General features: G+C 38.2%; 1 protein-coding gene across 1 annotated transcript in view; it reads left to right on the forward strand.

Annotated features, from left to right (window-relative positions):
• DNAH8 (dynein axonemal heavy chain 8) overlaps window positions 1–13,154 on the forward strand; it is a 423,841-nt gene that overhangs the window by 26,571 nt on the left and 384,116 nt on the right. Inside the window, exons 9-10 of the mRNA XM_007939462.1 lie at window positions 4,107–4,214; window positions 5,527–5,628. Coding sequence (XP_007937653.1) covers window positions 4,107–4,214; window positions 5,527–5,628 — 210 coding nt within the window. The remainder of the gene's footprint in view (window positions 1–4,106; window positions 4,215–5,526; window positions 5,629–13,154) is intronic.

Raw genomic sequence — 13,154 nt, forward strand, 5'->3', positions numbered from 1 at the left:
TATATATATACATACATATTTTGGGCAAAGAATTATGACTCTTAAACTTTACTGTTTGCCCACTTTTACCCCTTATACCATCAACTGGACTTGTATTTCATTTGTTTCACATAACAAAGTTTTACATCACTTCTTAGTGTTTCTGTGTGTATGACTGTGAGTAAAAAAAAAAAAAGTTGTACGGTATGGTAGTTAAGGTTGTATGTTAACTTGGTTGGGCCTGGCTGAATGGCTGGGCAGCTAGATGTAGTTATTCCCCATGGTGAGACTGGTAATTAACTCCATGGTGGAATCTCCTGGAGCAGCTGAGTAGCTACTTTAGAAATGTGATCTGCTTCCAGTATATAAGGGGCAACTTTGAGGATGGTCTCTAGCTTATGGCATGCTTGAACCCTGCTGTAGCTGAGTCGTTGTTCAGCAGCCTGCCATGCTCTGCTCATCTTGGGACTTTCAGTGGGCTTGAATCAATGACCTGCCATGTTGTTTGGTAATATTGGGATTGTGCATTTTTACTTATTGACCTTGGGTTTGTCAGCCTCAGCAGCCAGCAGCTGCCTGAGTGAAGAAAAGCCTCCAGCTTCAGTGGGCCGGGAGCAGGAGGCAGAGCTGAAGCCCAAGGTTGAGGGGCTTTCACCCAGCCCCTAGAGCCTGGCACTTTGAATTCAGACTTCTAGCCTCCCAAACTGTGAGAGAATAAGCTCCTGTGTGTTAAAGCCATCCCATTTGTGGTATTTTCTATTATAGCAACACGGAGATAACCAATACATGCAATGATAGAGAAATGGGACCATTGCTTAGTTCACTCACTAGTTCAATGGCTTGATCCCCCAGCTCCACAATATGTGAAATTAACATCCACATCTAAGAAAAATTAGAATTATCACATGTCACAAGCACATGGTGTTACTCACCAGAGTTGAAGATCCAAATATTAAATACACATATACCTAAAGTTTGTTGTAAAAGGACTAACTGCAACTATCTCTTGATGTAAAACTAATAGATGAAGCAAATCTAGCAAAATGACATTTGTCAAATCTAGTCATGAGAATAGATAGTCATAGTATTCTCTATACTTTTTGATGTATTTAAAGTATAAAAATTAAACTAGGCAGAAAGATACAATACTGCTTATTATCAAGACTTCTGAATTTTGAACATTATTAATTTCAACTTCCTGATTCCAAAGACTTGTTTAAGTTCATATAATTTTCAAATCTTTTAGTTCTGATGGCCCTTTCAGTTAAGTAATTTTAAAAATTTTGTTCAATTGCTCTTGCCACAGACTTGCCTTATTACTAATATTTTTTTGTTGCTGTTGAGGTTTTTAAACTCTCTGATGTAGAACTGTTTGAAACGTTATCTTTTGAAATTAGAGAAATACAAATAGTACTGAGTCATATAATTGCTTCCTACTCATTCACCGTCTGCTTCTGTAGTTTTTTATTAGTTCTTTTTCCCCCTTCACTTTCTTTATTTTCATTAAAAGCAACCAGCAATTACTGTTTAGTTTGTAATTGTCATTTGGGTAAGAAAAGTACAGTGGACCCATGCTTCCATTTCTGGTTGATAAATTTCATTAATTTTATGTATAATGCTTCATTGTCATCATCTTGGGATTGTGCTGTAGGGAATGTACTATTATACGTTGCAAGAATAAAGTATCTGAATGTCCATTATCATCAAATTGGTTCTGACTCAAGGAGATACCATGCATGTCAGACTAGAACTGGGCTCCATAGGGATTTCAATGGCTGATTTTTCAAAAATAGATCTCCAGCCCTTCTGAGGTATCTTTGAGTGGAGCAGAACCACCAACCTTGCACCACTCAGGGACTTCAAATACTGTGTTTAGCTAGATAAGACCTGTGCAACCAAGGAGTTACTATTATAAATAAAGGTGTTTAAAATTCAGATGCAATGAATTTTCCTGTGAACCCGTTTGATGTCATCCCTGGACCTTCTTCAGTGGAGTTAGGATCCTTTGCAGACATAATCATATTTTTATTAAGGTCTTTTTGACCTACAGATATGACATATAATTTGAATTCTGGCATACCAGGCTTAACTATAAAGTAATGATGTCTATTTTCACAAGCCACATTAAAACTGATTTAATTATTTCATAGTTATTCCTCACACCTAGGAGATATTATTCACTAATACATAGTTGTTCTTTGTGACTTGCTTTATTCCAAACATTTAAAAAATCTATTTATATACTTCCATTTTGTCTTATTAATTAAAAGGCCAACTCCTTGGGAGCAGGAATACCATTGACCTCATCTGTTCTTCCATAATGATTTGCATGGTGGTTACAAGCAGATTCTCAAATTGCAGCTACATGACTTATAGCTGGGGTACCTTGGGCAAGGTACTTAAGTTCTCTACCACTTTATGTTCTCATTTGAAAAATGGGAATGTTAATTAGACTTTTTTTTTTTTTTATAAAATAGATTCTAAGACACACATTTTTTCACATTTTAGCATTTCTGAACTCAGTACACAGCTTATAATCAATCAAGTTTTATGAATCACCATGAACCTGAACTGACACTATCTTAAATGATTAAATCTCTCCTTGAGGGTTTTTTTTTTTTTGGTACTGTTCACGTGAATTCAGATGTCAGTCCTTCAGTGAGTAGCACCTTGTGGTTCAAATTCTCAGGGGAGTTTGTTTTCCCTAGTAGCAAAAGGAGCCTTGGTGGCAAAATGGTTACACACTGGACTGCTAACTGAAAAGTTGGCAGTTTGAACCCAGCAGTGGCTCTGTGGGAGAAAAGAGCACCTCTGATGGAGCAGTGGTTAAAGCATTCAGCTCCTGACCAAAAGGTCTGTGGTTCGAACCCATCAACCACTCCCAGAGAGAAAGATGTGTCAGTCTGCTTCCATAAAGATTTATAGCCTTGGAAACCCTATGGGGCAGTTCTACTCCTATTAGATTGCTATGACTCAGAATTGACTCAATGACAGTGGGTATAGTTTTGGTTTTATCTGCTCCAGTAAAAGTTAAATAAAACAATACCACCAAATCCATTGCCATCATCCAGTCAGTTTGAATCACAGCAGAACACTTAACCACTATGCCACCAGGTCTTCTTCCTAGAAAGCCCCATAGGACAGTTCTATAGCATTGCTATGAGTTGGAGTTGACTCAAGGCACAACAACTTAGTAGCAAGATTGGAACATGCAAGTTTTGTTTTATCTTTTCCTTCATGGTTGGTTTATTTCATGTTTACCTTTACAAGGAGGGTGTAGCCCATTGGTGACCTAGTTTTATGTGAGAATTTCTTCTTAAACTCCCCATCTTGAGCAATTTTTCCCTTTCTCAATTAGTATGTAAAATAGTGGAGCAATCTTACTATTAATGATGCTTTAGATTCAGTGAAATCAAGCCTGTCTTTAAGAGTCACTATCAACAGGAATGAAGTTTTGTGCCTGGCACACACTGAGCATTCAATATATGGTAGCTATTGTTTCATACTTTTGTTGCCCTTGTTCTGCCTTGCCCCATGCTGTTGCACTTGTTTTACTCGTCTGTATTCCACTCTGCAATAAACCACTCCCAAACAGTTTTTTTCATCTTTGGATTTCTCCCAGTGTCCTCAGAGCCTAGAGTCACTTGGTAGATTGGCCACAAAGTGAATTGAATTGAGTGAGTGAAATGAATTCTGGTCTGATCTTTGTTTTTAACTAGCTTTCTGACCATAGCAAGCCACATTACCCCCTCCCACTCTCCAGGTATTAGTTTCTTCATCTTTAGAAAGAGCAAGTTGAATCATTAATCTTTAAAGTCCCTTTCACGTCTGTAAATTTATTTTGAAATGAATTTTTATTTTCAGATTTACAGAAAAGTTCCAGTGATAGTGCAGAATTCCTTTCATCCATTTTTTCCTAATTTTAACAGCTTTAGTTACCTTAAATTTGTCAAAAGTAATGTCCTGTTTCTGTTCTGGGGTCCAATTTAGGAGACCACATTACATTTAGTAAAAATCTTAAGATTAAGATGTTACACTACTTTATGCATGTTTAGAGTTTTGAATATTATAGAACATTGCTCATTAAAACTATGAACATATACTTCACTTGTATATTTTAATTCTAGGTTTCCATGGCACATGGAATACAAAATTTGATTAATGCCATCAGAATGATTCACGGTGTGTCAAGGTATTATAACACCTCAGAGAGAATGACCTCGCTGTTTATCAAGGTAGGTTTTCAAGGGAAGAAATCACACACATATTCCTGTGAAAAAATTGACAGTTCTTTCCCTCTGAGCCAGAGAAGGGAATTGGCAAGTAAGGTCTACTCAGACCTCTGAATTTTAAATCTTCCAGCATACAAGAAAAGAAAGGTGTTGAGTGGAGTCACTTTTACTTAATCATCAAGGCTTCTTTTTTAAATGCAGCTGGTGGTTTTCTAATTTATTCATTCCAAACAGTTTTGATTCTGCTTAAGAGACAGGGATTGTGCCCTTGATTAACAACGCTTCATTAGTTATCCCACCAGCACTGTAGTTTATGTAAATTCTTCCCATTTTTGCCCTACAGTTAATTATTTTAAATCATTTAAGAAATTACCCGAAAAACACATGAATATATTTCTTTTGTAAATCATTGAAACAGTACATAAATATATGTATGTGTATATTTCAATTCTTTTAAAAAATCAAAATATAGATTTAATCGGTATCTATGACCAACAAGACAAAACCTCAGAATTCTTACCTTTCACTTGTCTTCTTCCTTCTTGTTATATAAATTCCACGTTGAAATAGTTTTTATTTCTTTATTGCTGTCAACATTTTCAACATTATGCATGAGCCAGTATTCAGACTAGAATCTAGGCATTACTAGTTTTTTTTTTTTTTTTTAATCACAACTCTTTTGTGATTTATCTTCCTTTTTCTTCTTCTTCTTCTTTTTTTTTTTTTTAATTTTTATTGTGATTTGGGTGAAAGTTTACAGAGCAAATTCATTTTCCATAGAGCAGTTCATACACATTTTGTTTCGTGACATTGACTGCAATTCCCCACAATGTAACAACTCTCTTCCCATTTCTTCCCTATAGTTACCTCTTCCCTGTGTCCTTCCCTCCCATGCACTCCTGCCCCCACCCCCCAGCTGTCTCCCTATGCAAACACTGCCCTTCTATTCTCCGCTGATTGATCACTCCATGGAGTGTATCTACCTGATGTAAATGTTCACCTCATATTCGTGTCCATTGTTTGACTGGAAGGCCCAGGAATGAGTTCAATTCCAGACCTAACGGTGGCTAGGGGCCATAGTCTCAGTGGTCTCACCAGGCTGGTTTTTTTTATGATTTTGAGTTTTGTTCCACATTGTTCTCCCGCTCTATCTGGGATCTTCTGCACCAATCCCCCTCATCTTCCTTCTTCTTGGATTCACCTTTTCTTTTGCTGAAAAAAATATCTACAATATTTTTATGCCTGTGATTAAAAGAAAAAATCTTAAATTTTAGTTTTCTTTTACTTTGGTTATTTGAACTTAAATTTATTTTAGGTCACAAATCAAATGGTGACAGCATGTAAAGCATATATTACTGATGGAGGATTAAGTCACGTATGGGATCAGGAAACACCAGTTGTGCTAAAGAAAATTCAGGTTTGTATAAAGAAAGCTTTTACTATCTGGCCTAATTTTGTTTTCTTCATTCATTTACAAAGCACCTGTTAACACTGAAAAGACATCGTACAGAGTAATGTGAGAATATAAGAGGAACTTCATTAAAAGTCTGTTTTCTTTATATTTAGTGCTTCTTTTTAGGAAATAATTTAACCTTCATCTTCTCCATGACTGTGTGTATTAGACATCTCTTATGTGCCATTTCATGTACTCTGGGTCTCACCTCTTGTTCCAGACACTCTTTGTTTTATTTTCTTGCTTTTTCACATTGGATAAGAATGTCATCCATTGTTAAATAGAAGTGGTGCTATTGCCATCCTGATTTTGATTCTACTTTGTAAGAGAATGTTTCTAACATTTCTCCATTTAGTCTTTGGTAGGTTTAATATATATCTTTGGTCAGATTAAGGTAGCGCTATTCCTAATTTTGGTTCTTTGATTTTAAAAAATAATCGTGATGGGATGAGAGAATTTTTTTCTGCACATATTTATTGAGATGCTTATAAGATTTTTCGTTTCAACCTGTAATGTGATAGACGGCATTTTCAGTTTTTCTAAAATGCCCCTGGGAATAAATCAATTTGGTCATGCTGTAAATATCTTGTTTTAAACATTCTTAACTTCATTTTGCATTGCACAAATCTGCTGCAGAAACCTCTTTAAAATGTTAAAAAGCAAAGATGTCATTTCAGGACTAAGGTAAGCCTGTCCCAAGCCATGGTATATATATATTTTAATTTAATTTATTATTATTTATTGTGATTGGGGTGAAAGTTTACTGAGAAAATCACTTTCTATACAGCAGTTCACATACAATTTGTCTCATAACATTGACCACAGTTTACCCCAATGCAACACCTCCCCTCCCACTTCCTCCCGATAGTTACCTCTTCCCTGTATCCATCCCTCCATGCACTCCTGCTCCCTGAGCTGTCTCCCTGTGCATAAACAGCCCTTCTTTCTCCCATGATTATTCTCTCCAAGGAGTGTATCTACCTCAGGTAAGTGTTCAACTCATATGCCTGTCTTTTGTTTGGCTGGAAGCCGCAGGTGTGGATTCAATTCTAGCCTGAAGGGCAGCTAGGGGCCCACGCCATAGTACTTTTAATCACCTTACACACATGTGAGCTCTTGTGGCATAGTGCCTAAGGCATTTGACTGCTAACCAGAAAGCTGGTGGATTTCCACCAGCCACTCCTTGGAAGGAAAACTGGGCAATCTACTTCCATAGAGATACCGCCTTGGAAACCCAAGGAGGGGTCGCTATGAGTTGGGATCGACTCAACGCTAGTGAGTTTTTTTTTTTTTAGTTCATATGCATACGAAAGTTGGACAATGAATAAGGAAGACCACAGAGCAATTGATGACTGTGAATGTTGGTGTTGGCAAAGAATATTGAATATACCATGAACTGCCAGAAGAATGAGCAAATCTTTCTTGAAAGAAGTACACTTAGAATGATTCTTAGAAGTAAGGGTAGCGACACTTTGTCCCACATACTTTGCACATGTTATCAGGAGGGACCAATTGCTGGAGAAGGATACCATGCTTGGTAAAGTAGAGGGACAGAGAAAAAGAGGAAGACCCTTAACGAGATGGATTGAGAAAGTGGCAGCAACTGTGGGCTCAAACATACCTACTATTGTGAGGATAGCACAGGACTGAACAACATTTCATTCTGTGCAGAACTGACTTGACAGCATCTAACAATAACAACAAAAACAACAACTTCATTTCACTACAATTTTGTTTGAGATTTTTCATGTGGGAGATAGGCCTGTAATTTTCCTTTCTCATATTGTGTTTTTGGCTCTAAGACCTCAGAATAAGTGGAGGGATTATTTCCCCTTTTTCTGTTCTCTGCCAAAGTGTGTGTAAGATTAAACTCTGAAAACTCATCTGGTAAGCCACCTAGGCCTGGCATTTGCTTTGTGTCAAGAGTTCAGAATTACTTCTTCTTCTTTTTTTTTAGAGTAGTTATTTGTTCTCTCAATTTCACATTAAGTCAGTTTTTGTGAGTTTATGTTTTTGAGGAATTTCTCTAATTTGCCTAAAATGTATAATTTATTGTCATAATATTGATGTATTCTCTTAATAATCTTTTTATGTAATATGTCCCTTATCCATTAATGATATTATTTATCATCTCTCTCTTTGTTCTTTTAACCACTCTTGTCCACCCCCAGGTTCAAAACAACCCATAATCTTCCCGGGAGTTTCTCATTTACTGGATTCCATGTTTCCTTCCATGGTTTATTTCTCCAGGACTAATTTTGCAGAAGTCAGAAATCCCTCCCCAAAATTTACCAATTGGCAGGAATCAGAACCCTTTACATAGTGTAGTGCCTAAGGCACTTGACTGCTAACCAGAAGGCTGGCAGTTCAAACCCACCAGCCACTCCTCGGAAGGAAAGTTGGGTTGGGCAATCTACTTCCGTAGTGACACCAACTCGGAAAACCAAGGAGGGGTTGCTATCAGTCAAGTGGACTTGATGGCACATAACAACAACAACATTCCTGCAGTTATAATCATGTTTGGGAATGGGTTGTCTTTGTTATGTTAATGTTGTTGTTAGGTGCTTTTGGGTCATTTTGACTCATAGCAACCTTATGCAAAGTAGAAGCAAACATTGCCTGGTCCTTCGCCAGCTCCACGATCCTTGCTATACTTGAGCCCACAGCCAAAGCCAGTGTGTCAATCCATCTCATTGAGGGCCTTCCCCTCTTTCGTCGACCTTCCACCTTACCAAGCATGACATCCTTCTCCAGGGAATGGTCCCTTCTGACAACATGACAAAAGTAGGTGAGATGAAGTCTGGCCATTCTGGCTTCCAAGGAGCATTCCGGCTGCACTTCTTCCAGGACAGATTTGTTAGTTCTTTTAGCAGTCCATGGTACTTTCAGCATTCTTCGCCAGCACCGCAACTCAAAAGCATCAACTTTTCTTCGGTCTTCCTTATTCATTGTCCAGCTCTTATATTCATATGAGGCGATTGAAAATATCATGGCTTGTGTCAGGCACATCATAGTCCTCAAAGAGATATCTTTGCTCTTCTGCACTTGAAAGAGGTCTTTTGCAGCCTAGTTGCCCAGTGCTATACATTGTCTGATGCCCTGACTGCTTCCATTGGCATTGATTGTAGAATCAAGCAATGTGAAGTCTTTGACAACTTCAATCTTTTCTCCATTTATCATGATGCTACTTATAGATCCAGTTGTGAGGATTATTTTTTTTATATTGAGATGTAATCCATGCTGTAGACTGTAGTCTTCAGTCTTCATTAGTAAGTTCTTCAAGTCATCCTCACTTTCAGCAAGCAAAGTTGTGTCATCAGCGTATTGCAGGTTGTTAATGATTGTTCCTCCAATCCTGATGCCATGTTCTTCTTCATATAGTCCAACTTCTCAGATTATTTGCTAAGCATATAGATTGAATAAGTATGGTGAAAGGATACAACCCTGACGCACTCCCTTCTTGATTTTAAACCATGCAGTGTCCCCTTGTTCCGTTTGAACAACAGCCTCCTGGTCTATGTACAGGTTCCTTCTGAGTACAATGAAGTATTCTGGAATTCCCATTCTTCTCAATGTTACCCATAATTTGTTATGATCCACACAATCAAATACTTTTGCATAGTCAATAAAACACAAGTGAACATCTTTCTGGTGTTCTTTGCTTTGAGCCAAAATCCATCTGACATCAGCAATGATATCCCTTGTTCCACGTCCTCTTCTGAATCCAGCTTGAATTTCTGGAAGTTCTCTGTCAACATACTGCTGCAACCATTTTTGAATTATCTTCAATAAGATTTTACTTGCATGTGATATCAATATTGTTTGATAATTTCCACACTTTGTGGGATCGCCTTTCTTTGGAATAGGTACAAATATAGATCTCTTCCAGGCGGTTGGCCAGATAGCTGTCTTCCAAATCTCTTGGCATAGCCAAGTGAGTGCCCCCAGTGGGACATCCGTTTGTTGAAACATCTCAATGGATATTCCATCAATTCCTGTTGCTTTGTTCTTCGCCAATTCCTTCAGTGCAGCTTTGACTTCTCCCTTCAGTACCACTGGTTCTTGATCATATGCCACCTCCTGAAATCGACCACTTCTTTTTGGTACAGTGACTCTATGTATTCCTTCCATCTTCTTTTGATGCTTCCTGCATCATTCAATATTTTGCCCATAGAATCTTTCAGTACTGCAACTCGAGGCTTAAATTTTTCCTCAGTTCTTTCAGCTTGAGAAATGCTGAGCATGTTTTTCCCTTTTGATGTTCTAACTCCAGGTCTTGCACATTTCATTATAGTAATTGGCTTTATCTGCTTGAGCTGCTCTGTGAAATCTTCTGTTCAGCTCTTTTATCTTGTCAGTTCTTCTATCTGCTTTAGCTACTCTCTGCTCAAGGGCAAGCTTTAGAGTCTCATCTCTTATCCATTTTGGTCTTTTCCTTTTTTCTTATATTTTTAATCACCTCTTGCTTTCTTCATGGATGATGTTCTTGATGTCACCCCATAATTCTAGTTTTCAGTCATTGGTGTTCAATGCATCAAATCTATTCTTCAGATGGTCTCTAAATTCAGGAGGGATATATTCTAGGTCATATTTTGGCTCTTGTGGACTTGTTTTAAATTGTCTTCAACTTCAAGTTGAACTTGCCTGTGAGCAGTTGATGGTTGGTTCCACAATCAGTTCCTGGCCTTGTTTTGGCTGAGGATATTGAGCTTTTCCATTGCCTCTTACCACATGTAGTCAATCTGATTCCTGAGTATTCCATCTGGCGAAATCCACGTGCACAGCCACCGTTTGTGTTGTTGAAAAAAGGTATTTGCAATGAATAAGTCTTTGGTCTTGCAAAATTCTATCATGTGATCTCCAGCATTATTTCTGTCACCAAGGCCAAATTTTCTGACTACCACTGATGCTTCTTTGTTTCCAGCTTTTGCATTCCAGTCACCCCTGATGATCAGCACTTCTTGATTACACCTCTGGTCAATTTCAGACTACAGAAGTTGATAAAAATCTTCAATTTCCTCATCTTTGGCTTTGGTGGTTGGTGCATAAATTTGAATAATAGTCATATTAACTGGTCTTCCTTGTAGGCATATGGATATTATCCTATCACTGACAGCATTGTACTTCAGGACAGATCATGAAACATCCTTTGTGATGATGCATGCCACACCATTCTTCTTTAAACTGTCATTCCTGGTATAGTAGATTATATGGTCGTCTGATTCTAAATGGCCAAAACCAGTCCATTTCAGCTCACTAATGCCTAAGGTATCAATCTTCATGTGCTCCATTTCATTTTTGTCAACTTCCAATTTTCCTAGATTCATATTTCACACATCCATGTTCCGATTATTAATGAGTATTTGGAGCTGTTTCTCCTCAATTTGAGTTATACCACATCAGCCAAAGGAGATCCGAAAACTTAACTTTATCCATATCATTAAGTTGGGTTCTACTCCAATGAGGGAACTCTTTCCCGGTTGTATTTTGAGTGTCTTCTGATGTAAGGGGCTGGGCTTCCTGCACTGTGTCAGACAATGTTTCTGGGCTATTCATAAAGATGCCCACTAAAGCCACCAACCACTTCTCAGAAGGCAGGTTGGGCAATCTACTTCTGTAGTGACGCCACCTTAGACACCCAAGAAGGGGACGCTATGAGTCGGGTCTGACTTGATGGCACGTAACAACAACAATGACGATGACGACAACAACAACAATGTATCAGACAGTGTTTCTGTACTATTCATGAGGTTTTCCCTGGCCAATTCTTTGAGAAGTAGATGGCCTCTTCCTTCTTCCTAGTCTGTCTCAGTCAGTAAGCTGCGTTGAAACCTGTGTACCATGTGCAACCCTGCTGGCCTTTGAAACACCGGTGGCACAGCCTCAAGCCTCACAGCAATGTGCAAGCCACCCCTGTAAGAGAAACTGACAGACAAGTTCGTCTCCCTTAGCTATTCGAAACTTCTCCACCCTCCCCTTATACAGATCCTACCTGGGTCCTGCCACTGTGTTGTCCCTGGCGTTCTCTCCCTTTCCTGCCTTGGGGGGTGGGTCCTGTCTCCAGCCCCTTACCTGGATCCTGCCTTTCCTATAAGTGGGATCACATGTAATATTTATCCTTTTGTGTCTGACTTATTTCATTTAGTATCATGTTTTCAGCACTTATCCATGTTGTAGCATGCATCAGAACTTCATTTCTCTTTATAGCTGAATAATATTCCTTTGTATGGTTACACAACATTTTGTTTATCCACTCATCTTTTGATGGACACTTGGGTTGTTTCCCACAATTTTCCTATTGTTCAGAATGCTGCAGTGACCATTAGTGTACAAGTATCTCTTTGAGCCCTTGCTTTCAGTTCTTTTGGGTATATACCTAGGAGAGGAATTGCTGAATCTTGCCATTTAGATGATTAACTTTTTGAGGAACCAACAAAGTCTTTTCCACAGTGGCTGTACCATTTTACATTCACACCAAGTGTTCTGATTTCTCCACATCCTGGCCTGTCATTTTCTGTTTTTCATATAACAGCCATCCTAGTGGGTGTGAAATGGTATTTCATTGTGATTTTGATTTTCATTTCCCTAATGACTGAGCACATAACAACAACAACAACAATGACTGAGCATCCTTAATGTTGAGCATCTTTTCATGTGCTTATGGGTAATTTGTATATTATCTTTGGGGAAATGTCTATTCAAATCCTTTGTCAATTTCTAAATTGGGTAGTTTGTCTTTTTGATGAATTAGTTATATACATATTCTGTATATTAAACTCCTATGAAGTATATGTGATTGTTGTTGTTGTTATGTGCTATTCAGTCACCAGACTCATAGTGACCCCTTCTTGGGTTTCTGAGGTGGTATCACTATGGAAGTAGATTGCCCACCCTTCCTTCTGAATATGAAGTATATGGTTCCCAAATATTTTATCCTATCCTGTAGGCTGTCTCTTTCTTTACTTTCTTGGTAAAGTCCTTTGATGCACTTGTAATTCTTTTAATATCTTCAAGGTCACTGGCCATTTACTGGCTTAATTATAAATAGAAGCTTGGTTTTCTGAGTATTAGTCTAATGTGGTTTCTATTACTTTTGAAGTTTCTTTGGGAAACTCTTATTGCATACTTATTTTATTTTTTGCATAGTATGTTTTGGCAGAGTTTTTAAAAGTTATTTTTCACATCAGTTAGAGGAAACAATAAGAAGATTTGTTGTTTAGAAACTTACCTGGCCAAAATGAAGGAATTGGTTTGTAAAGAGGAAATAATGTAAAGCAATTCCTATTAGATGATATCACAATGAGGGCAGGAATCTTGACAGTATTCCTAGCATCTGAAGCAATATCTGACACCATGTGGTTGTTGTTGTTGTTAAGTGCCGTCGAGTCATTTCCAACTCATAGTGACCCCATGCACAGCAGAACGAAACGCTGCCTGATCCCGCGCCAGCCCCACAATCCCTGCTATACTTGAGCCCATCATTGCAGCCA

The sequence above is a fragment of the Orycteropus afer genome, unplaced genomic scaffold, assembly GCF_000298275.1.
Source record: "Orycteropus afer afer isolate SDZICR_OR568_19922 unplaced genomic scaffold, OryAfe1.0 scaffold00059, whole genome shotgun sequence".
Classification (NCBI taxonomy): domain Eukaryota; kingdom Metazoa; phylum Chordata; class Mammalia; order Tubulidentata; family Orycteropodidae; genus Orycteropus; species Orycteropus afer.